Raw genomic sequence first — 26316 nt, forward strand, 5'->3', positions numbered from 1 at the left:
ACAAAATGACGAAATGTCAAAAGATGATGGCGAGTCACATATTGTGGCCTTCGGCAAAGGACTGAAGCGGAGGATAAGGACAGACTCGAAGAAAATAATCGGGATCGGAACAGGGCGCGGCGCGTCCGCGAGCAACGGATGACCGTCAAGGTCTGCCTGCTTTATGAGGCAAAAAAAAAAAATTAATTGCAGTGCCGCCGCATCACTGCATAGCGTCATTTTTGGATTATTAGCTGAAGTCTCAAAGAAAAAAAAGTATTTTTTGGCAAGTTATTCCACACATTGCTTCAGCAAATAAAAACTTTACTCAACTGCAACTTCTATACATAAAAGCGCATCTGATAATAATAATTATGATTTTTCCTGCACCTCGTAGTCGGAAAAATCCGCTAATCTGACTAAATGCGAACCGATAAACACATCCCCGCATTCTACGCTATTTGTCTCATTTCCTTCCTTGCAAATGAGACGAAATATTATTCTGAGCAATATTGAATTATCACCCCGATGGAACTTGTAGAATTCTTGTCGCATAACACGAAACTCAATATTTCCCCAGACGCCGCCCGAAGCGGAGCGAAGCGCCGACGTTATCTGCGTTCTGTTAATGAATGATGTTTATCGATTGTAGGCCAGATGACCGGCGCTCACACGCGTCTGGAGTTCCACAACATCGAGACGGGCATCATGACTGAGCGGCGCTTCATCTCTGTAGTGCCGTCCAACTTCATCGGCCACCTGCAGGGCCTGGCCTTCAACGGCGTGCCGTACCTGGACCAGTGCAAAAACGGCGACATCTCCTACTGCGAGCTCAACGCCCGCTTCGGCATGCGCCACATCATCGCCGACCCGGTCACCTTCCGGACCAAAGGCAGCTACTTGGCGCTGGCCACGCTGCAGGCCTACGCCTCCATGCACCTTTTTTTCCAATTCAAAACCACCACGCCCGACGGCTTGATGCTCTTCAACTCTGGCGACGGGAGCGACTTCATCGTGGTGGAACTGGTCAAAGGGTAAGCGTTCAGCAGGAAGCTGTTCTTCCCCTAAAAGCTCTTTAGAAACGATACCAGGAAAGAGGCTTTGAGTTCCTCGTCTTCCCTATTTAGTCGTGTTACGCAGACAAAGAGGCGAGGATTTGGCGCTGGCGTCGTGAATGCGACAGCCCAAATAGCCTCGGCACCCAAAATAGGCTCGCAAAAAAGCCGCCGCTTGCAAAGTTATGTTAAGATGAAAGGCTACTTTTTGGGTGGAGCAGAAATATTTCCAGCCAGCCGGAGAGCGACGGAATGACACTTGCTGCATGTGAGAGCAGTTGATGTGCAATTTAAAATAAGGACAAACAAATAGGCGACATGGAAAATATGGAGCTTTTAGACATTGAGACTGAAGCCTCATCCATCTTAAAGCAACTCCAGACAAATTGCTGTGGCGTGAAGGGGCACGGAGGACGGCAGCGAGGTTATATTTGGAAGACTTCACACACACACACACATCATCGTTGTCGTCATCATCATCATCTCCCTCCCCCAGGTACGTCCACTACGTCTTTGACCTCGGCAACGGCCCGTCGCTAATGAAGGGCAACTCGGACAAGCCGCTCAACGACAACCAGTGGCACAATGTGGTGGTGTCCCGGGACGCTAATAACGTGCACACGCTCAAGATCGACTCGCGCACCGTGACGCAGCACTCCAGCGGAGCCCGCAACCTGGACCTCAAAGGTAAGCCATTAAAAAAAAAAAAGAAAGAATAATCGTAACGATATTAACCTCCGCTGGAATGTCAGACAAGCGTACTCCAGAATAAACACAGCTCGAGCGAGGAATCCTCTTGACAAATGTATCGACGCATATTCTAGTAATTTACCTCCCGCTTTTGTACATCTTTAGAAATATGCCGAATGCGTTCGGCAGTCTGGGGAATAAAACATTCCCACAATCTCCCCGGCATGCTTTTCAACCTGTGTATCAAAAGAAGAGAAACAATTCTGCTAGTTTTATCTCGCCGGTAGAGAGTCACTTTATATGTTGTGTGTGTGAGTGATCCCAGGTTTCTGATTGCTTGCAAAATAAAAACAAAAATAAGCTTCCAGCTATTTATTTGTCAGCAAAAAAAAAAAGAATAACGGGCTATAAGAAGAAAACGCCGCCACCAAAGATAACCGGATTGTCTCGTGTGTCGAACATAAGCATGACACAAGTCGGTCATTTAAAAAAAAAAAAAGATTGTTTACATCTGGGCTGAGTAAATACGCATTACAAGCCAGCGCTGGATATGTAATACAAGCTGTGTATAATTTCCTTTTTGAAGAACGCTTCAATTTGCACCTGGCGTGCTATCGCAAATGACTTGAGGTGAAGGCTTTGTAATGAAGCCCCCCCCCCCCCGTCCGTCAAAGCGCCCGCCCGACGCATTTGCATGATAATGGCCAAACAAATGGCACGCCGTGTAGCTGCATTAGCGCCTGCCGTCAGATGCTATGAATATCTCAACTCCAGCCAGCAGACACGGCAGACTTTGCGAGACGATGCGTTTATTTCACGTCAATTTCGGTTTGATCTCACACAGCGTTAATCAACGGGCGAGACGAGGCTTTCATTGGCCGTTTTCATAATAAGGCAAACGTGATGGTGTGTGTAATTTCACATGTGACTATCATTGTTCAGACGAATTTGTTTTTTTTTTTGTGGCAAAAATTAGTTATGGTCTATTTTATATCTACCGGGGGAGGTTTAGTGCCAATGAGCCGCGATGCCGGTTGTAAAAGTGGTAGGAAAGGAATCGAGTGGAGGAATGTGTGAAGTGTGAAATGTACGACGACAAGGTCAACTATGACGGGCAAGTAAATGGAAATGACTGGCCAAAGAAGCAAAGTGCACTTTGTGTTGATTATTCATTTATTTTTTATTTTTTTTAACTTGACTGTAATTCGCTTTTAGAGCAAGTTTGTTAGTACCGGTATTTATTTCTTTATTTTTTAAATCCTTTATTGTAGTGCAATATTTGTTAGTTTCAGCATTGGTTCTAGTTTTTTTTAATATGGATTATTTAGTGAATGAAAAGTTATCAAACCTTCCTACTTCTGTTTGCAACAATACTGAAATAAATAGGAAATAAAAAGGATATTTTCACTTATGGTCATTAGTCTTATAAACATAAGATGTAGTTCCAGTTAGTTTTCGTTTTTTTTTTTTTTTCATTTTTATTTAATTTCGTGAATGATTGTTTTTGGTCCATTTTAGTTCTAATTTTCCTTAACAATATTAACCTTGATGGAGTGGGAATGAAAGTGTTATGACAAACATTTTGAAAAGTTCTTAAAAATAACCTTCACTTGCATCAACTCATTCACTGCCATTGACGGCCATAGACGTCCATTTTAACTATGCTGGCAGTGAATGAGTTAATGTTTCTTTACGGTATGTTTTTTTTTTCTCCCGCTACAGAACGAAGGTTGTTTTAACACAACAGCCCCCAGGGGATTTTGACTCTCCGAAGACGCTGAATGGGCGGAAATGAAATAATAATAAAAAGAAAAATGAATAGTGTTTGTGTTCATGGAGAAATAAATTCAGCCTTGCTTGCACCAGCTGGGGACAAAATCTGGAACCGGAGCCACACTTTAATATGACTAAATGGATGTTTACAAAACCCGCCAAGGTGTCATTGTTCCAGCCACTGTCAAAATAAGCACCGCATGCCATCCAACTTTTTTTTTTTTTTTTTCCCTCTCAACCCTCTTGACTGAGAAGACATGAATCATTATTTAGCAGTAACTGCAAGATTTCTCTGCTGTCCAAACCTTAAACAGCTTCCTGCTCACTGAATGCAAAGTGATCAATAGCTATTAGGAGCCAATCTAATTTCCACTCTCTATTCTGCTCATTTTGTGTGCACTAAAGTACGCATGTTAAAGACTTGATACCAATTAGTCGTGCAAAATCCCCGGAATGCAAAGACGCTACTTAATGCAAAACACGCAACGTGGTCGTGGCGTTACGCATTTGCTCAGCGGTCATTGAATACTCGGTGAATATATCGATCTCAAATCGTTCTAATTCCTGGTGTTGCTTTGTAAAGAATTAGGTCATCACTTAAACTACAGTTGCCCATTCATATAAAATTACTAACGATTACCAATGACGGCATTCAAAGACTTAAGGACTACCATTCTAGATGAGGTGGCCTGTTTGAGGTCTGAATCTTAGCATTCCCGACTCCCTCCTCCGGCCCGTGAGAGGTCATTACGGTAACCATGGAGACGCGGAGGTGTTCGGTCTCTGGCGACGTCTGCACGGCTATAATTGCTCGTGCCTTTTGGATGGCTCTGCGCTATTCCGCAGCGCGAGCATTCATCACCGCTCGGACAGCGGAGTCAAACCGGGACACTCGGGAAAGTGGTTACTCATCACTGTAACGCACGGTTCTTACCGTGGAGCACAAAGTTGGTCCGCTCAGATGAAATATTAACTTTATAAACAACCTTCAATTCAAAACAAACTGGGGCCCAAGGATCCGTATTGCTCTCCAGTAATTTCCTGGAGTATAAGAGGACCTTAGTGCTTTGAGGGAATTTGTTGCACAATTTACAAAAAAAAGACCAAAGCAGCTTGCCAAAAGTGATTTTTGCTGCTCACACACCCTCGCCCAATTCCTCTTTGTGCAGTCAAGCGGCGGCGGCGTCTGGAACTAAGCGCCCCGCGCCGTTTGCTCTTCGGAGATGAACTCCATACAGATCATTTCATATTTGCTAAATGGTTCCCCCAGCTGTGAGTTCACCACATCACTCTATCAGACTAATGAATTCATTATATTGATTGTAAGGCCCAGGCGGGGAAACATGAAGTGTCAAGTCCTCATTAATTCTGGAGAGAAGTTTGCAAACATCATTGACTTATTCCATTACACAAAGTCCACGTATAATTGACCTTTTGGCTCATTGCTTCCTCGGGGCTGCAAGTTGAAAGTTTGGCATGCGGCTTTTTGCCGCTAGCATTTCGAAGGACTTGACCAAATGTATACGTACATACATATATTATATATATTTAAATATATAATATATATTATATATGCTAACTGTGTCAATCTTAGGTTAGCTTAGCAATTAGCATGACAACTAAACGTGTCAGGAATATAACCCGAATGACTTTGGTCATTTGTATCTCAGGTCAAATCATGCATATGTATGTTATATGATATATATATTTAAATATGTAATATAGTATATATTATATATGCTAACTGTGTCAATCTTAGGTTAGCTTAGCAATTAGCATGACTTCATGACAACTAAACGTGTCAGAAATATAACCCGAATGACTTTGGTCATTTGTATCTCAGGTCAAATCATGCATATGTATGTTATATTATATATATTTAAATATATAATATAATATATACTATATATGCTAACTGTGTCAATCTTAGGTTAGCTTAGCAATTAGCATGACTTCATGACAACTAAACGTGTCAGAAGTATAACCCGAATGACTTTGGTCATTTGTCTTACAGGAGAGCTGTACATCGGTGGCGTGATCAAGAACATGTACAGTAATCTGCCCAAGCTAATTGCGTCCCGGGACGGCTACCAGGGCTGCCTGGCCTCCGTGGACCTGAACGGGAGACTCCCCGACATGATTGCAGATGCCCTCCACAGGGTGGGCCAGGTGGATCGAGGCTGCGAAGGTAAGTGGCTTGCCTTTTGCGTAAATAAAAGACGACGTGCTCGATTTCATATGTTGGAAATCACCGTCCCAGTCCTATTCCATCCTTATTAACTCGCAAGTAAATGTTATTTTTTTCCCCCTACCCGAGTCGTATCCCCCGAGCCTGGCATGAGTGCACGCTTGTGTGGATGTTATTTACTGATATACACCCGTGGCCACGCCCATGCTCTCCCAACCCGCTGGGCAGCCTTTGCAGTCTAAGCCCCTGTCATCTGTAAATCCCCCTCTATTGCGCCATAAAACCTGCATGAGCGAAGAATCTCTCCGAGTAGCTAATCTCAGCCATGCCGCCGCCCCCCCCCTCGCCTCATTAATCTTGCATTTCCTGCGTGTTTACCTCTGCTTTTGCCCATACTTTCTCCGTCGCAGTCTCAAGCCGCATGTGTCCGTCCAATCTGGGATATCTCGCTGGATTTTGGCAATAGCCCGTCCTTTATTATCCCTCCACCTAGTCTTAAGCGTCAAAGAGGGGCCGTCTTGATTTCCCCCAAGTCCACACTGGCTGATCAAACTTTTTTTTTCTGTTGGTACTTCTGCCAGACATTCTCATTACCTGCCCATAGGTATACAGTACATCGCCCTTACTTGACATCATGTATCGCCACAAAGCTAACTCCCACTAGCCACTAAATGCTAATGAATGCTAATATTAGCGCATGGTCGGCAGTGCCAGAAAGCTGACCCGCTGTTTTTTTCAACAAACTGGGCCCCGATTGGCCTTGGGCGAGATTCTCGACTCGGTCCGTCTCTGTGGAGCGAGTCGAGCTCAAGCCTTGATAAAGATAACGCATCTCTTACTTTGCAAACACCGTCGTCCTCTTTTTGACTTTGTTTCTTTGCCAGCCAAAGGTAAAACAAAAGAGATCAGGCTAGCTTTGTGCACGGAAAACCTTACCCTTAAAATGTTCTTTGCCACAGTTCTTGATCAAGGGGGTTTGAAAGTACATGAGATTATCTCTTGTCAGTTGCCGTAAAAAAGTATAAAAATATATAGATAAAAATAAGTATAAACATGTAAAAGTATAGTATATAAGTGTAAATATATAAGTGTACATATAAGCAGCCCATTATTATCAGGACAGCCATTTTGTTTATTCCTTCATAAACATTTATATTAACCACGTTGTGCTTAGCTCAGAAATGTGGACGACTGCGACTTTTCGGGCGGCTGATCAATAGTCACCACCCCCCCCCCTTTCCATTTAATATGACTCAATGTTTAATTACCACCCCAAGGGAACCTTTTATTAGTGTGCCGAGTAATTAGCCAGCCACACAGTTTAAAAAAAATAAAACTAATTTCCTTGAAGTATAAAGTATCTCGCATGAACACATCTCCTGCATCATGTATTGATGTGTTTTAATTGAATTTTCAGGACGATATCTGTTCTACTGGCTAGCCAATTACTCTGGCACTGAAACATGCGCGTACGCGCGTGCGTCGTCTTTTCGTTTTGTTTTTTTCAATCCCAGCCCAGCGAGCTTCTATTTTTAGAGCAAACGTTCGTGTTGGGGCACGATTTTGTGAAGCGGAAAAAAAAAAAGTCCACAGAGAAAGGTCACGCTTTTTGTGTTGAAATGACAATCTGTGTAAGCGCTTTAGAGCGCCTCGTTGTCAGCCACGAGTGTACGCTGAGAAGATGGAAGAGCTTTTTTATTTATTTATTTTTTTACATATATATATATATAATATATGAATTCCCTTTTAAGGACCAAGTACCACCTGTACGGAGGACTCCTGCTACCATCAAGGGGTTTGTCTCCAGCAATGGGAGGGTTTTAACTGCGACTGCAGCATGACGTCCTACGGAGGCTCATTTTGCAATGACCGTGAGTCCCTCACTTTTTCTTTTCTTTTCTTTTCTTGTGTGTTTGTGTCAATGCCCTGCGGGGAATGTGTGGTACCACTGGTGCTTTGCTAGGTTCTGATAAACATCCACAGGCAACGTTGACATTCTGATTTATAGCATGTATGGTTTAAGCACAAGTGGAAAGCAAGTTAAAAGACCCGTGAGGGCCTCCCAGGTAAGTTGCGTCACTCGCTAAAATGCAAACACACACACACACACACACAACATTGCAAGGTGTGTGTATTAGACAGACTACACATTTTCCTTCCTCGTGGGCTCGTCACAGCTTTTGGCGTCCACCCTTGCCAGTTTGGATCCCTCACAAGCATATTTCATCCACTTGACCCCAAAATAGAGCTGGGTTAATCCATCGCTTTGTTCTCTTTATTGCCGACTCTTTCTTCTTCCTGACCTTCTTTGCTTGGCCCGCCAAACGATCGGCCTTTTGTCCTTGGCGACGGCTGACTCATGACAAATTGCGTCTGAGTCGGCCCGCTTTCTGGGATTTGTCCTCTGGAACTCAAGGTAGGATGTTCAATGTGATGACATTTATGAGCCAGCGCAAATCAGATGATTCTGAGTCATCTTTGTTGACAAGCGGCGTTACGTGGGGAACGTTTCGGAGCTCAATTCTATTTTCCTCCTATTTGTGGCTTATGAAACACTTACTTGTCTAAAATCATATTTCTGGATGTCTTACTGCAGGCAAACACACACAAGTTGTGCTTTATGACTTAATAAAGAGTGTTGGTTGCACGCCGAGCTTGTGGTCGTTCATGAGCAGAGAAGCAGGGAAGCAGGGCTGGCCAAATAAATCACAGAATACGAGCGAGCTTCCGCTTGTCCAAAATGATGAAGACTTTCTCTTTTCAAAGTCAAAATGAAATGTCTTCGAAATCTGGCATACCAAAGAGAAGAATCCTGTTCACAGTTTTAATAACAAACAATTTTGCTTCGTACCTTGTCGACAGTATTTATATTTTTTCTTAAATGTAACCTTTATCCAGCAATTAAGAAGAGATTTTCATTTGCAGTGTCGTCTTGGCAACAGACAGCAAAAAAAAATCAAACCATGTTACGAAAACTCAAAGATAGCGTGGGCTCTTACGAATATTTAGTGTTATCGGATTATCGCGTGAAGAGAACATGTCCGATTGACTCATCCGATTGGAATAACTGAGGAGTTTTGTGACTTGATGTAGTCATCAATGCTCAGTGTATATGCGATGGCCGCGATATGCAAAAATCAAGAACGACTTGATTTTTCCACACGTGCAGTCACACATGCGGCGGAGCCATTGTTATTCAATAGCGGCCTGCTGCGAACCATTTGTCTATGAGCACTTATTTGCGTCTTATTCTTCTGGAAGCCACTTAAAACAGAAATGATGCTCACCTTTGATTCTCTTTTACGTTTTCCCGTGAGCCAGAAGAAGCGAAGATGAGATGCAAGCCTCCAGGGAGACTGGGAAAGACCATTAGGGTGATTCTCCATTTTTTTTTTTTTTTTTTTAAAGCTCTTTGAGTCTGCTAGGGCATGTACGGATTTAGTGAAGTCAGCTGTCAGCCATATTTGTACTCGCCTTCCTAATTACCGATATACACGTAGTTTGGCCGGTCACAATATTAGGCACACCAATTCAGACAAAGACGGGCTATTACGCTCTCAAAGTGGATCAGACGACTTGTCGGCGAGCTGAGCTCTCCCGCGCGTTTTCCGATGCTCCCGCCTCCAACGTCGTCTTCGCCGCCATTTTCCAGGCGGCCCTGCAATTAGCGGCCGCCTCGTTAGGCTCAACTCGACGTGAGTGCACGCGTAATTGCCTGGCATGCTTTTATCGTTCGCACGCCGACCGGTTGGGCAGCGACGAAGGCGCACTTTGAGGAGGTGGCGTCTATCTGGCAATTTGCATCCACTTGAGCAACATGAAAGAAAGGACACTTCTTTTGGCTGAAAAGGGCAATGTTGACTTTGCCCAAAAATCCCTTCCCAGTTGCGCCGTTTCTCCTTTTATCTTTCGACAGGCTCGGAATTCACCCGCCCGAAACTTTTTGCTTTTGCTCTTGATGAGTTTTCTCTTCGCTGTCGATCCGGGGCTTCTTGGGTTTAATTAAAGAAGGGGGGATGGCTTTTAAGCCACAAAGTGCATTAAAGGACAACTAACAAGGCTTGGTAATTGCTTTGAGACCACTCAAGACAAATGCAAACGTCATGAAAGCCCTGGGCTCCATTTTGGAATGGGAGGAAGAGAGGAGAGGAGAGGAGTCAAATCATCAAGCTTGAATTATATCTCAGGTGTGTCTTATCAGTCGAATCGGTCTTTAGATTCCGATAAAGTCGATCTCGCAGTCTCCACGTCACCGTGTTCTCTTCTGCCTCTTTGCTATTCTCTGTAGTCCTCTGGGTAATTTCTCTCGTGAGTGCTGAAAGAAGACAAAATGGAGGAAGTGTTGGTATCGGGGGGGGGGGGTTCTTTGGCAAGCTTAAAATGGCTGACAGTTTCTCACCTGTTTATTACTGAGTTGATCTGAGTTGATTTTAGCTCATTTAGATTTTCCGTGGCATTCGTAAGCAACTAACAATCTTGACGCATCGATAGTGATTCTCCAAAAGCAATCCAATCATCTCCCAGACTTTTCAGTCGCCCTTGAGTGTGGCCTTGGACGCTTTCCAGATGCCAAAATTGATTGCTTTACCAAGAAACTCGAAATGGTGGTGAAAATATCCACACTCAGACATTTATCCATTCGCTCGTTTTTAAAAAAGATTATCACGAAAGAACAGGCATCGCGAGTTCATCTTTTTCTACGCGTGGTTTACAGAAAGAAGTTAAATTTGAGAATCACGTTTTGAGATCTCATGTGACTGTAAAAAAAAAAAAATGCAAACAAATCACAGTAATTAGTCAAAAGTATTCCTATTTAGGGCCATTTTCTTCCGCACGGAATCACAAGTCTCCCTATATTTCCTGCTTGTTAAAACTATCTTGCCTCTTGTGCCGAGCGAGACCAGTAATGGATTTTCCGTAGCATGAGCACGGCGGCGCCGAGGCGGGCGTGAACACGGAGGCCAATGAGGTGATAAATGGCGGCTTTCCAAGAGGGCGATAATCTTTCATTCCCCATCGCGGAGTCGTTCTAATAGATTCCTCTAGCAAAGCCCTGCGTGGAATTTTGCGCGTTTCGTCCTTGCGGTGATTCGAGTGTCCTCGGAAAGGCTTTTATTAGGCTTAAGTCTCACAGACGGAATTATACAACCTTATCCTCGGTGTAGGAGCGTGACACGGTAAACGAGGTGGGACTTGCTGCTGCTCATCTTCTCGTTTTTTATCCACCAATCAGCAGACTGCACTTTGTCTTGGCTCCGCCCCCTTTCACTGCAGCGGGGTTTGGTTTGGATCTATTCACTTAGTAATTTTGACCTTTTGGAACCAGAATCGAAAGAAAATTAGAAAAGAGGTGGGAGGGGTGGGGAATGTTCTCCTATAAGGGAGGGGCACAGTATGGGTTTGGAAAAAACCCTGAGCAAATATACATAGATACAACATAGACATGCGACATACATCGATAGATAGCTGGACAGACGGACAGACGGATGGATTTATTATTATTTAGATAGATTTCTTGAAATTTAGAGGCCAGCATAAACATAAATAAATACACAAATAGATAAACAATATAAAAATAAACGTACATAAATAAATAGACAACATAAAATTTTGGGCACGACAAAAACAATAACAAAAGAGAGGAAGAGATCTGATTAAATTAAATATATAGGGTAATAATAATTCATGATTAAAAAGATGAAATAAATGAACAGTAAATAGTGTCGTGACCGTGAACGCGCGCCTAACCCCCGCGAAAGAGTTAAAAAGTCTCACGGCATGGGGAAGGAACGTACCCCTCAGTCTGGAAGAATAACAAATAGCTTTTTGTGCTAACGATTGACATGCTACATGCACTCGCGTATCTGTGGAAGGCGCGTGAGAGGCTGAGAAAGACTTTCTTCCTCATCCATTATAGGAACGTTCGACTGTAACATAAAAGTCAGGGCAGACTTCTTCTCCGCCCCAGAGCACTTCCACTCTAACACAACAAGGAGACGGCTTTTCTTTTATATGCTGCATTTTATGACTGTATTATATTATATTTGAGTGCCTTTCCCCATGCACATTTGATTAATGAATTTTGCCAGTCATGTCGCACATCCTGAAGGGAGAAGGGGGAATGCTGCAATCAAAACGCGGCTACTCTAAGACGAGCTGGATTTATCGATGGACTGCATTTCGTAACTCACATAAGTAAAAGTACAACATTTAAATAAGCAAAAGAGTTTAAAAAGCAGGGTATAAAAATGTAGATGACTAAAATTAACAATAGAATGTCCAATGCCGTGCAGGATTTGGCGTGCGGCATAACAGCCAAACGCTGCTTCACCATGTTTGCTTTGAACTCTTGGTTCCACGAATTAACACGAGCCCGACTGGCTTTATATTCCCTCAGCATTTATTTTTATTAGTTTCATTTCACGCTTGTGTCGTAAACGATAGTAGTCACGGCATTTTGGGAAATTAGCCATTTTTGGGGTTTGATGAATTGGCATGCACATTTTGAATATCATAGGAACACATGTCTGCGGACTCCGCGTGCTTCGACTGAAAACAAAACAAAGCAAAATATGTGTGCATAATTAATATTGCTTCCGGTGTTTTCTGTCACGATGCTCCCAGGAGAGGCGGCGGTATCGGCAGCCTCACCGCCCACTGCTTGATCAATCGTCCCATTGTGTCCCTCACTCTTGTCTTCTCGCGGGGTGGCGGCTTCACTTCCGTCTCATTAGCTTTTCACTTTTGATCAGCATGTACGTCGCAAGCGTGTGGGAGGACGAGAAGGGAAGGGGGTCGCGTCGCTCGCTTGTGATGACGTCTCAAAGGGATTGGATATCGTCATATTTCATTGTCTTAATTGTTTTCAGCAGTGTTCATATAGTCTTCCTCTGGGTCACCCGTGTCAAAGTCAAGGCCCGGGGGCCAGATACGGCCGGCCACATCATTTTACATGGCCCGAAAAGACAATTGGTGCATCAAATTCATGTCAAATGAATGCAAATTGTCCTCACTTTTAAAAATCATCTTTTTTTAAATATTTGAACAGTTTTCAGGAGTCTGATTTGAAAAAAACGTTATTTGTCAGTTTGTTTTGTATATATATAATATGAGGCGTTCATATATTTATTTGGGTCCAAAGGAAACTATAACTACAATGCGGCCTGCGACAAAAATAAGCTTGACACCCCTGCTCTACGTATTCCACTTTTACTTGTTTGGTCCTTCTTATGGGGACCGTCACCCCCACTAAAGAGCATGTGGGCTCCAGCGGTGCGTTAGTTGGAAAATTATTTCCATCTTGGTTTGATCTGGACTAATTAACAATCGATTTGGTATCTTATTAGTTTATACAGTTTATATTGGTGGACTGCAACAGTCGGAGTTGTCCGTTATATGTAAGTGACTTTTGGTGAAGGTCAGTTCAAACTGGATTCGTTTCAAATGTTAAATTTGTCCTCGTCTCCAATTGAGAGAAAAGCGCCTTTCTTGAGAATTTTTCCCGTCTCGTATTTGTTGTGTGTTGGCTTCGTATCGACGGCCGCCGCGGCTCGGATCAATTCGACAATAACGTTGTAATGAAACAAGGCTGCCTTCATCTCATCTGAGTTGGCCGCAAGTAACCGACTTTTAATTTGAGGCCGGTGAAAAACAATTGCGAGGCCATATTTCCAATCTGGTTGGAAGGCAACGAAAAGGAGGGAAAACAAAGACGAGACGTCCTTTGGAAGGGAGCGTCTCCTTTTGAAGTTTTGACACGCTAGGGATGGTCTGCTGCATTTAAAAAAAAAAAAAGCGTTAATTGAGACATTTTGCAAAGCAGACGAAGATCCGTCGGCGAGAGCGCCTTGTGCAACCACTCGCTTGACGTTTACTCCGAAAAACTTTTGAGAAGGAAGAAAATAGGGTGACTCCGGCTTTTCCCTTTGCTCTTCATTAACAGTATTTAGGCCCTCAAGGACCAAATTAGGAAGACCCCAAAAAAATTTGCCTCACGTTCAAAAATATTCACGCAGTTTTCAGCCCACAGCAGAGTCACCACTGTTCATATATTCTACATATTCCACTTGTACACACTTTCTTATTTCATCTTACTAATTAGAGACCTTAGTCCTCGAAAGCACATGGAGTCCAGATACGAGACCGAGTTGACGCAGGTCCCGCCTGTTGCTGTGCATAATTTCAGGAGCATATTTTGTTCATTATTTTGAGTACGACATTTTTCGAACCTTAAGATTCATGATATTATTTTCTTCTTTTATATACATATATATATCTTTGTGATGTATTAAAATTTTAAATGTATATTATATTTGATGTATTTACCTGCCTAGGGACTTTGTAGCTATAATCTGACATATTTACAAATGGTTTTATTCTGATATTCATTATTGTTCCCTATTCAAATAAATAAATAAAAATAGTTTCTTGTCATCGCACGGAGCGTTTGTGGTTTTATGGTAGGCTCAGCTCGAACACAAAGTAGTCTTCGCTCGCTTTTGTTGTTCTAAAGATTTGCGTTCAAACTAAATTTCACGCATTTCAAAAAAAAGGTTTTATGAGTTGAAGGTCATTTTCAAGCAAATTTAAAACATTCTGAAGTTGGTGTGCCAAACATGTAAAGTATCTTAAGTGCACCTTTTGATCCAAATAGTACAGTTGATAAGAGCAACATTAATAAACATTACCAGATGGACTGTTTCAATATGCACCGTTTGCTCAAGTAAAGCATTGCCCATGAAAATGAAGACAGCTGTACCTGAAAGAAATGCGCAATTATGTTTTTAAGTCTATAAATGAAGTCATCGAGCGTTAAGGTGACATTGTTAAACCCCTTCGGACCTTTAGGTGGTACCTTGAAAAAAAAAAAAAACTTCAGGTCCAATTACAAAACCAAGAGGGAATTTACAGCCCACAAAACTTTTGCGTCTATACTTCTTTAATTGTTGCATATTTTACAATGGTATGTGAAAAGATTTTGAAACTTCCTGGGAGGCTTTGTGTGTGGCAATCAGTCCTGGAGGCAGTTAAGTGGCAGCGGGATGCCAATGCCTGCCTGGCAAAAATCCTTTCAATTATTCATCATAGGCTTAAAGGCGACTGCTAGTCATCGGCTTCGGTTGCTTTAGCTCACGCGGGCTGTTTATTTATAAAGAAGGAGAAAATAGTGGGGGGGGGGGTGCGGCGCGGCGATAGAGGAACGAGCGACTTGGGAAAGTCAAACCTATGTGGAGACGGCGAATTGCGTCATCTGAGGAAAAAGTATTGATTGTACACATTCACGGTGGACGGCAGAGCCGCTGTCCAGGAAAGTGAAGCCAAAGTGAGCAACGGCCATAGCGTGAATAATGGCCGTGCTTTAAAAACACTTTACAGCCTCTCTAATGGCACAGACATTAGCATTGGCGCACAGCGAAATTGGTAATCCGAGCTACAAAAATACGTTTGGAGCTCAGGCTCCAAATGAAGAGGGCCAGCTGCGAAACTTGAACCTGAAAGAGAATCTCAAGATGGCTGCTCGTCAATATCATACAAATAAATATGAATAATAAATAAGCCTGCCGAGAGAGCCTCGGTGCTTGGCGTTGCTTCGGTTCATCATCTCGCTGGCTTGTGCCAGTTCTGTTTAGCGGCGTCACTTTTCCGTCTTTGTGTCATCTATCTATCTATCTATCTATCTATCTATCTATCTATCTATCTATCTATCTATCTATCTATCTATCTATCTATCTATCTATCTATCTATCTATCTATCTATCTATCTATCTATCTATCTATCTATCTATCTATCTATCTATCTATCTATAGACGGCTGGACAGATGGACAGCTAGCTATCTAGCTAGATAGCTAGATAGCTAGATAGCTAGCTGTCCATCTGTCCAGCCGTCCTGCCTTCTGTCTATCTAGTATCTTAGTGGTGCCGAGAGACAGCATTTGGAAATGCATGGCCATCTTTGCCACTTCCCATGAAGCTCACCATCCAGGAGACAAGATGCTGGAACGCGAGGTTCAGAAGCACAGCAGGGTGAAGGGGGGCTGCAATGGCACCTCCACCCTCATGTTTCGGGATCTATCATTTCCCCTTCGCATCATAAAGCTCGGATCTGGCCGAAATCCCTCAGGGTAAATCCCAGGCTACCTGCTCCCTGCCCTCCCGTCCCTACACGCCGATATTTCCGTGCTTGGAATCTGAAAGAAGCAGTTTGGGGAGTGTCACCATGTTGAGAGGGAACCGAGGCATCCAACCCCCTCCCCTCCTGGTCATGGCTTGTACAATAACGTGCTAGAAAGAGAAGATGGAAGCATAGTGGAGGGGAAAAAGGGGGAAATAGAGTGTCGATACATGCCCTAACCTGAGAAAATGTCAGACGGGGCAGGGAGATTGAAAGGCGCTTGATGCGCTCTTCACGGTGTCCTGCCTCTCAAATCGATCCAAAATAGCCTCGGGTCGTCGTTGCTTCAAAGTTAAGTGTTGCATTTTTGAAAATGCAACGCGGCTCGTTTGAAGCTCATCATATATATATATATATATATATATTTTTTTTGGGTCCAAGTAGCTCCATAGTCGTGTGTGTCATAATAGCCCAAATCACCGTCCCCGCCGTGTTATGCGCTTGTCGATACGTGCCCAAGGTGGAAGCCATCAATCACTTACATGCACATGAATTAAATTTTCAGACATTGCCGGCGTGGGCGCACATTCATCTTGATTGCGTGAAAGGAAAGTCGATGGAAAATAAAAATGACACCTTGGGCCGGCGTTGCTCTTTGCTCCACATCTCCAATGTGGCGAGCAGGAGTACATACATAATAATGTCACTTTCAATTGATAAATAAGACGGATAATTAGCAATATATTCAATACTTTTTTTCTTTACAACTGTTACCTTGATGACATGTTCAGCTGAGCAGCACATCAGGGAAATAAGCAAGCAAAAATGTCCTCGTTACTCTTTTCGTGCCTTTTTTTTTTTTTTTTTCCTCAGCCGTGATTGATGGGCGACATTGTTCAGCGGCTTCTCGTCACACTCTAATTGCTTTTTGATACGGTTACAAATGTGAAAGGACTTTGTCCCATTAAATTAGATAAACAATCAAGAGTTAGGGGCAACAAAAGACTGCTGACAAAACTACAGCGGAGGAGAGTAATTACCGAAGCTCGTCACACTCATTTGAACGTGTCAAGGGGCGAGCGTTTTTCTGTTTTACCATTTCGACCAAGCAGCCGCGCTCTTAATGCTGCCATTAATTTATTGAGCGCGTTGAAAAACGCCAAGTACTGTTTGTGAGATGGAACATAAAACACAATAATTTATTGTTAGTATAATGACCAGTACGGCTGCGATATATTTGCAATAATATTCATGGACAAAATTGTATTTTCAAAAATAGAGTCTAATATATATGTATATACAATTTATTTTATTTGACTATTTATTTATTGAGTCTATTTTAAAAAATAGATTCAAATCTAAATATAAACAAATATAAATAATAAATAAATACATTTTATATATATATACACATATATATATATATATTTATTTATTTATGCCCGCCCTTGTCTTTCTACATTTCTCTCATTGTTTGCCAAGGGAACGCTGGGGAAGAAAAAAAACGATAGCTGCTTGCGGTTGTAGATGAAGCATCGTAAATTAGAAGCGGATAAAAGTCCGATCGCATCAGATAAATAAAACAGAAAAGTGAGTCGGAGCTCTCTGCGCCCAGAAGTAACTCCCGAAAGTCATTTCATAAACACAAGTAATGGGACCACGTTGCCTAATTAAACTGTTTGGTTCTCTCAAATTTGTCTTGACCCTTCCGTTCATCTTATCGTTACGTGCTTTCTTCCTCCTGCTGCACGATATGCCATTTTACCTCCCTCCCTCCCTCCCCGGAGATGGAACTTGGGATCCAATAAAATCCCAATTACCCCCTCTGTGCCATTTTATAATCCAAAGAGTGACATGTAACGAGTAATTAACAGTCAGATCAAATACTGACACTTGCTGGCTGGAAGGCTAACTAGGCAACAAGCACGTACCTCCGCAGCGTTCCCACAATCCGCCCCCAGGCAACAGCAGGCCGAGCCCCGCTAATCACCCATTACTTAGCCGATCCGTCACTCGGTCACGGCCCGGCACCTTGATGGGTTCCAGTCCGGGAATCTGCGACTGTTTGATTGGTAGGTGTATTTTAAATGCGAGCTTTGTGATCACGAAGCCGGTCTTTCGTTCCTTTCATTCTCGACATCGTATTGGTGGGAAAAATAAAATGCAAATACCATTCAGGGTTTGCAGAATCAGTCCCGCACAATTCACAAAAAACATCTTTTCCTCCCAACGTCGGACATGCCGACATGACATTCCCAGAACCGACAGGATCTAATTGTCATCCGTCGCGAGCTGATGATTCCGAATGGGTTCTTGGATCGCTGCTCATTTTTCCCGGGGCTTTGTATGTTGTGGAGGCTCAGGTAAGGCATTGATTGCATGCCAATTAGGCTGTCAGAGAGTAAACAAGACGAGCGTGAGAGAAGGAGACGCCGCGAACGCGAGGGCACTCGACAATTTGCGAGCAGTTGAAAGAAGACGTTGCACATTCCCCCTTGCTGCATTCGCAATTCTTTTATTCCTCACACGGATGGAATACTAACAAAATCCGGCGACGTGACGTGTAACTAAATGGCTCGGTCTTTGCCTTTCGTATTCATGATTGCCGTTTTTGGTCAAGTTCGTGAGTTTTTCTGGAAATGATTTCGAAAAAAGACCCGAAATGCATTCATAAAGTAAATTTAAAAAAAACTCTGCACGTGCTTCATCACCACGTTCCTGAGATGAGTCAGTCCATCGAGTTTTACAACTTCTGGTAACAAAGCTCTCCGCCCCCACCCCGATTTCATCTGGTCCGCTTTCGATCGATGGCCCCCCCCCCACCAGGCCAACGTATTCTGATCGGAACACGATACACAAATAGAGTGGCCGCACTCCGCCATCACAAAATTTATAGTGTCAGGTTTCTAAGACAAAGTTCTCCAGGCTTCTTTACTGTTTAGCGTGATGGGTTGAAGAGGGACCCTCCCATCTGTGGTCTCTTCTCAAGGTTTCTCATTTCCCCTAGTTGGAGTTTTGAGTTTTTCCTTGCCCTCCTGGGAGTTTAAGATCAGGGGATGTTTGAGAATATATGTCATTTTTTTCACACGTCCTGAGTATTGTTAGTCACCTAAATGTTGAACAGAGGCTGTGAAGTACCGAAGTCAAATTCCTTGTCTGGTCCGCTCAAACATGGCGAATAAAAAACCTCTTGAATCTTGAATTTCGCCTGTTTACTTTTCTTATCTGGCACCGTGACGTTTTCAGATGGAATATCAACACTCCCAAAGATTCCTTGACCTCCCTTCACGGCTTTACCTTCAGATCGAGGCGTTTGGAGCATGTCGGCGGGCGCGGTCCCCGCTTGTTTTCACTTATTCATCATCCCAGCACGATCCCGTCCGTTTGGCCCGTCGACTTGTTGAAGCGAAAGCGTCTCAGCTTGACAAATGACGGCGGAGGGTCCGAGTATCCGTTCACACCTGGCTGCCGCCCCGCCGCGGTCCAACTCAGTCTTGCGGTGAAACCAATTCGGCCGAGGCCTTTTTTTTATTTTGGAATTTTGCTCACTCCAAAAACATCCCGAAGAGCCTCGCCCGGGGACTCTGTCGAGCATTCGGCGGCCCGTCACGGCTCGACGGGCTCCCGCGTTCCGCCGTGAGCCGTGTCCCCGCCGTCACTGATACGCCGAGATACAAATTAGGAGTCGATGCTCGCTGGCAGAAGCCCAACTGGATCTCCCTTTCCCACGGCTTCCTGTAATGACTTCATTAGTCATAAGCGAGGCTCCGGCTTGACTGACTTCGACTTGCCTGCGATTATTCCTTTGAAGGGAGGTTGGGGGCTGAGGTGCCAGTCAATTTGCTCCTTCTTCTCTCCGCATTTTTTTTTTTTTTTACTAACAAAAGGCAGTATCTACAAAAAAAGGATGTTAACTCCATACCAAAAATCTATTGAATTTCTTTCCCCCCCCGTTTCCACGCACAATCAATTGTGCGACAGTCTGACTGAAGGCAACGGTCTCTCATGAAGTTGTTCCGAGTTGAGATATTCCAAATCCCTCTTTTGACTGCCCGAGAGCTTTCCATTTGAATATGTACGGCATTATCACGGAAACTTTTTCCACTTACTCCTACGTGACCGAGGGCGTAAACCGAGTCGGATGTCAACATTATAAATCTCTGCCTTAAGCCCGGAAGAGCCTCCAGCTCCGAGAGTGCCATCTTGGTTTTTAATCATCTCTTTTTGGTGTCGACACCGCAATGAACTCCATCGCTGACGGCTGACGCGGCAGTAAGATAGAAAAATTTGAGAACATTATCACAAAATAGTTCGGCCCTCCGACCGTTATGAAAGCGACCCGCTCTATTTGACTCAAACATTCAAATTTCTCTCGCCATCCTCTAATAGCTTCTCAGCACGACTGTTTGTTTTCCAATGTTTTCCCTTCCCGCCATCAATGGCTAAATAATAAGCTGGACCCGCTAGCTGGCGAGCCGCATCTGTTTTAATGCCACGGCGCTTTTCCCACGCGTCAGCGATCGGTGACCCTCGGAGTCCGTCGCTCAGTCATTCCGCAGTCGTTGTTATTCCGTGTCGGAACGGTGTCTTGGAGATGTGCCGCCATTTAGCTGATTGTGCCCCGAAGTGAGACTAATATCAGCTCATTACGCTAGCATCCGAAACCTTGCTCGTCTTCTTCTCCCTGATGTACTGATAAATGAGTTAGTGTTTGGTGTTCCATTTTAAAACACCCCCCCTTCCAAAGAAATAGCGACCAGCTTACATTTCCTGTCAGTTAGCGTCTCCTCCAGTCTGCCATGTTTGTCAGTGGCGGAGTCATGCGCGGGATGGCTAATGGGATTTATTTAGACGCTAACAGCTCTTCAATCAATGTCAGCACCTGGCTGTCATTGAAGAATTGTCACTCTGAAGTGTTATGAACACTCTGAGAGTGATAGCAGCTGTGCCGCCGCCGCCTCGGTGTAATGACGCGAGCTTTTGCTTTTCTTTCGGAATACAAATCGGGCGTCAGCCTCGCAAACGCTGCGCTAAGCTTCGCCGTCCGTGTCATTGGAAGGTTTTTGCCTCTTGTGTCTTTCCTTCTGGTCAGGGTCGGTCAAAGCAAGCTGGGGGTGAGCAAGATGGTCAGTCTGAAGCTCTGCTCCTGTTGCCTAGCAACCTCAGCAGCTGGCTTCTGTGTGTGTGTGGTTCTTCCCTAGATCCCACATTTCTAAAGGTTTTATAATTACACCGACTTTTTAGTCTTCCACTAAACTGGCTGTAAAATGGTTGAAAGTGCCGTTACGAAACGCGTCTCATTATTTACCCGCTGATCATTTTAGTGCCATCCGGTACTCTACGCGTGTTATTTATTTTCAAGCCAAGTTTGCTCAAAGGTCTTAATGGCAAAAAGTCAAAATGGCTTCAAGTTGAAAATCCGCCCTTTCAATGTTAGTTTAACCATCAAGAGAGTGGAATGAAGTGCCGCACCCTCGATGGTGAACCCTCCCCAACAAGGCCTCCACCTTGGAACAAGTCCCGGTTGGACAATGCAGAATTTTTATTGCACTGCAATCATCACCGAAGCTCCCCACCCCTCCAAACGAGGAAGGGGCGGAATAAAATCGTCATTAAAACACGCCAAAATTGAAATGTCAGAATGAAGCTTTACCTTAATTCTAGTCTATTTGGAAGAAAATCAAATGATATCGCAAACCTTAATTTCATTTGGTAGTTTTGTAGAATTAATCACAGAAAATTGTAAGAGTACGATATTGAGTACGATGAATCGCCACTGAAATCAGTCATTTTCTTCAGTCCCCCTTTTATGTACCCCGTTCCTAAAATGATGGATGAAGTCCAGAGATCAGAAGCGTGACTGGATCCAACAAAGGCATCCAATCCGAGTGTGTGATCGAGTACAAGTGTAACAAAGTGCCGATACAGCGCGGATGAAACCGCGATGGTTTGCTGTCGGAGTCCATTTGAATCCATTTCATTATGACCTCTGAGAGCGATGGGAGCACTATCTCGGTTATCGTGAATCTTAATAACACCCTCACGTAAATTTACAATTTTTCACGTAACAGCCCCCCCCCCCCCCAATCTTAAGCGGGCTCACGGAGATCACATGAATCAATCCCTATTAGCTGGCAACATGTACTATGTGGGACTAATGGCCAAAGCCTCAAAGACAAATTAAGTGGCGTACTTTTAAGAAAGACGCTAAAGAGGAACGCAGATCACATCTGCAGTTGTAGGTGTTAATCACAAACAATCATTTCTGGCTGAGAAACCTGATTGAATCTCACTGAATAGACTGGCAGACAAAATGCTCCCTGCGTAGTAACCATGGAAACGCCGCTGCGCACCACCGCCGCATTGTCTTCGAATGCATCCTCTAAGGTTCCCAAGTGGCTGGCCGCGCGACGGCCGAGATGCTACGCTAATTTTGTCCTCACACTAATGTTAAACCGACAAAACGAGTGGAAAAAATAAATAAATAAGAGACCACGCGCGAGGCCAGCTCTGCAGCGAGCGGCTGTTGATTTATCGTTATGGCGAGTTGTATATTTTCATGAACTTTATATTAGTTCTGTGCTCCCTTTTCTTGGCGCATTTCAGGAGCACGCTGCTAAAATAGTCAAGCAAAAATGCGCCTTTACATTTATTGTTATTCTTATGTGTCTTTACGGTTGTTTTTTTTTTTTTTGGTTGCTCATTCATGTACTTTATATTTGTCACATGATTGAGTTACCGCATTAAAGCCTTGTTATCATGTTATATTTATTGTTATAGCAATTCATTAGCCCCGCCTCCCCAATCCTAAATAAATACACTTGACCAAGTCCGTGGTGCAAAAAAAAAAAAAAAAAAGCAGAAGTTGGTCATTCAATTCCCCACATAGGCAAAAAAAAAAAGAAAACATTGTCCCCCCCCCCCGGCTTATTGTTATTGTGCCCACTCAGCATTCCCGCAAATATACCCAAACTTTTCTGTCTCGTTACGACTCGTGGTCTCCGTACGACAATTATCCGCGAGCAAAGTTGCAGAGCGGAAGATGGCACTCAGACGTCGACAACATCTTGTTCCCTCTTGTTCCCCACAAACCTCTCGGTGACAATTTGGTCTTCCTGCGCAATGAGAGACAGAGAGAGAGAGAGAGCGAGCGAAGACGCTCACAGGCCCGAGAGTGTTTGCCGTGTGGGTGGAAAAGACGAGCTTTTGCTTTCTGATGTATCACTCCGACAATAGTCGCCGCCACTTGCAAGCTACGCTGGAGAGTCTCTCCTCTTCCACTTAAGAAGCTTCCGATGTCATTTTTCTTGAGAGAGAAACTCGTGACATTCGTCACCTTCCGTCATTTCCATATTCGATGAATCTCCCCGTCGGGACCGATAAGAGGAACTTTTGCTTTGTAGTTAAAAACTGAGACGTTTTTCCGTGGCGTGGGCTTTTCCCATCAGCGCTTTCTTGCATGAGAGGGCCCCGCCGCCGAGTTGTGAAATATAGATAAGGCTGCGCCGTGTGCCATTTCAGGACCTCCTATTATGACTGTGAATCACAGTATTCTTCTTCTGTACTGAATAATTCATTCAAGGAAGTATCTGCTTAGTCAGATTTCGCTGTCTGCCCGAGGAGGAGGGAACTCTCGGTCCGCCGGTCTCGGGTTGTCGCCGGGATCAAGAGGCAATAATCAAGGAAGTGGGAAGCAATGAAAGGCTCGTATCCATTGACGACTTGTTGGCATTTGGGTTTTTTTTATTTTCCAGCAAAGAGGTTAGATGATTTGAAGAGGAATTTTTATTTACCAGCTCTGCCTGATTGCGATTTTTTTTTATTTTTTAAAGTTGCATATAAAGAGTTCACAAATATTCCGCAGTGACAAGCTACATATCTTCCTGGCAATTTCAGAAAGGACTACTTCCTGGGAAATTAAAGAAGTTCGGTATTAGCTCAATACCCAAACACTGCAAGATTTTTTTTATTCTTGCTATCATGTACACGGCTACAATGTTATTCTTATTCACTAATTCAAAGCACTAAATTTATGAAATTAAATTTAACCTAATTCATTTCATTAATTTAAATGACATGCATTGATTAAAATCAAATATAGTAATTTATTCGGTTATCTTCACAAACTCTTTTTTTCAAAGGTCTTAAGAGTGATGCAGTAAATAAAACAATGAGCTGACGAAGCAAGTGAATTGGTAGAAATGAATCTGGACGCAATAAATCTTTGCGGCTGACACATTTCCAAGCACCGAAGCGTTACAGCCATCTATTATTTGAAGAGACTGTGTATAGAGTTTTCAATATTCACTCATTTTAATTTATTTTAATAATATGCAAAAAATAATCCAACTTAGGTCATTGCATTCTATTAGTTGACCACAAGATGGCAGCTGCATTTACACACTGTACCTTTAAGCATCTCAGCAACCATTTTTAATTTGGTAGCGGGCAACGCTACCCATGTGACGTCATTCACTAGACCGACTCGCTTCATGCAAACGAGACTTTGATGTCCCACGGCGGACTGAATTTAACTCGACTTCTGCCCCGTCTCAAAAATTAAATCGGAGCATACGTGGCTCACCGACGATTGCCAGCAAGCAATGCGACGGTGGGAAATAACGGAACCTCCGCAAGTGCTTCTCACAAGCTGCCTTTAATCGGTCTCCACCGATGCTTTAAATGACTTGCGTAACCTCGGACATGTTAGGAAATTAACAATAATGACTGCCAGTGGACAAATAGCGGGGAACTCTCACTCAAGGGCACCAGGCCGCTTTAATTACACTCGGCGACCACGAGGCTTTGATCAGAGCTAAATATTAGCATTCATCTTGCTTTGCCAATGTCCTCATTAAAATCTCCCCTTGTCTTCCGGGGATGCTGTGCCAGTCCCCATTTCCCGCTTCTATCCAGGTGACCAATCGCGACGGGAATCTGCCAATGCTAGCTCCCGTAATTGAACCTCGCTTAACGAGAGCATGGTGTGTGTTTGCAAGCGTGAAATTTTCTGGCATGTTCCAGCATGTCCTCTCACAAGTACCAAAGCCCCGCGGCTTCGGCGGACGCGCTCAAACGGACAAACAGAAACGTAAACGCCATCTGGCGACTCGCGGGAGTCGGCGGGTCCTCGGAGGGAAAACCCCGCCCGATTGGCCGCCGATGGGAAAGACGTAAAGATGCACTTTCACCTGCTGGCGTCTTACGGCTAATTGGTCGTCATGGTGTTGATGGCGTGTCAGACCTCAACTTGACGTCCTTATTTTTCTTTTTCCATACGCCGCCGTCCGGAAGCCATTAATGCAACGAATCGGATTTATTCATTGTTTTGACCTATGAGGCTGCAGAGATATAAATACCCCTGCCCGGCGCCGGAGCACTAAATCACCGATGCCGTGATTCGGCTCCCGCCCCTTTGTCCTTGGTTAGTCTCCCACGATGACTCTCCAGCGAGTAGACATAGCCTGATTCATTTTTTTTTTTTGCTGCATTTTGAGGGTGTCGGCCGTCAATTGAAGCCTATTTGTAGATTTCGTTAACGTCGCCACCAAAACAAATCAAAGTTGTCTTTTTAATGAGCGGAGAGAGCTACGGGAAAAAAAAAAATCTCACTGAGAGGGAGGCAGCAAGGAAGTTCAGTATCACAAATGGAATAATTTAAAGATAGCGACTTCAGTCAGCCGAGGCAGTAAAAATAAGCAAATGAGAAGGAACAGGCCAGATCAGTCCCCTCAATTGATTTATTTAATAAGCACCAAGAGTCGGACCCCTCCGAGGTGGCCCGACAACAAATTCAAAGTAGACTCGGATGTCAACAAAATGAAAAGATTTCAACTTTTTTAGGTTTTAGCGTAATTTCAACTTCAAATTGTGTGATAGGCTCAGTTTATTTATTATTAATCAACTCAAGATTAGTTCTTTCACTTTTTTGTCTTGCAATCGACTGGCATATTTTTTCATACGATTCACTCGTTCCAATTTCTCCCCAATGAGACATTGGACAGAACCGATTCCCATTGCAAATTTTAAATATTCACCTCAAGGATGAATTAGCAAGATTTTTTCATCACAGTATTTATATTTTATTTATTTTTTATTATTATATATAAAATTTTACACGAGCGACTTCTTTTACACTGATTTCACCACTAACATTTCAACAAAAATGATTTATTTTAAACCAAAATAAAAGCTAAAAAATAATTTTTTCTATGTTTTTTTTCCAACCAATTAAAGCCATTCCAACTTGAATCGATTCGTTCCATTCATATCGCTCATTTTTTTTCATCCAGCATTTCTTCACTCGCAATTATTTCAAGTGTTGGTCTCCACTAGTCATGTCCCATTAGTGATCCTCCATTTTGACTTCCTACTCGAAGCCGAGATAGATGTCTTTACTGAAGCTAATCCCCAAATATGGATCGCACCTTGAAAATGCTCACGCAGCCCTCTTAGTGCGTCTAAATAATTGAGAGCGTACATGTGATGTGTTTACTTGTCCAGCATCTCCCATCAATA

The 26316-nt window shown here is 43.5% G+C and overlaps 1 protein-coding gene and 1 long non-coding RNA gene across 6 annotated transcripts in view; one reads left to right on the forward strand and one right to left on the reverse strand.

The window, feature by feature from the left end:
• nrxn2b (neurexin 2b) overlaps positions 1 to 26316 on the forward strand; it is a 242527-nt gene that overhangs the window by 147190 nt on the left and 69021 nt on the right. For all 5 annotated transcript variants that reach the window (XM_085936342.1, XM_085936378.1, XM_085936369.1 and 2 more), the window contains 4 exons: positions 632 to 1013; positions 1531 to 1721; positions 5512 to 5685; positions 7437 to 7556. In XM_085936342.1, coding sequence (XP_085792468.1) covers positions 632 to 1013; positions 1531 to 1721; positions 5512 to 5685; positions 7437 to 7556 — 867 coding nt within the window. The remainder of the gene's footprint in view (positions 1 to 631; positions 1014 to 1530; positions 1722 to 5511; positions 5686 to 7436; positions 7557 to 26316) is intronic.
• LOC147060048 (uncharacterized) lies at positions 9948 to 10838 on the reverse strand. The gene is made up of 2 exons (XR_015068743.1): positions 10085 to 10838; positions 9948 to 10000 (listed from the first exon to the last, which is right to left on the reverse strand). It is a non-coding gene; the product is annotated as an uncharacterized LOC147060048 (long non-coding RNA).

Source organism: Syngnathus leptorhynchus, chromosome 2, assembly GCF_054491065.1.
Source record: "Syngnathus leptorhynchus isolate UIUO chromosome 2, UIUO_Slep, whole genome shotgun sequence".
In the NCBI taxonomy this organism is placed as follows: Eukaryota; Metazoa; Chordata; class Actinopteri; order Syngnathiformes; family Syngnathidae; genus Syngnathus; species Syngnathus leptorhynchus.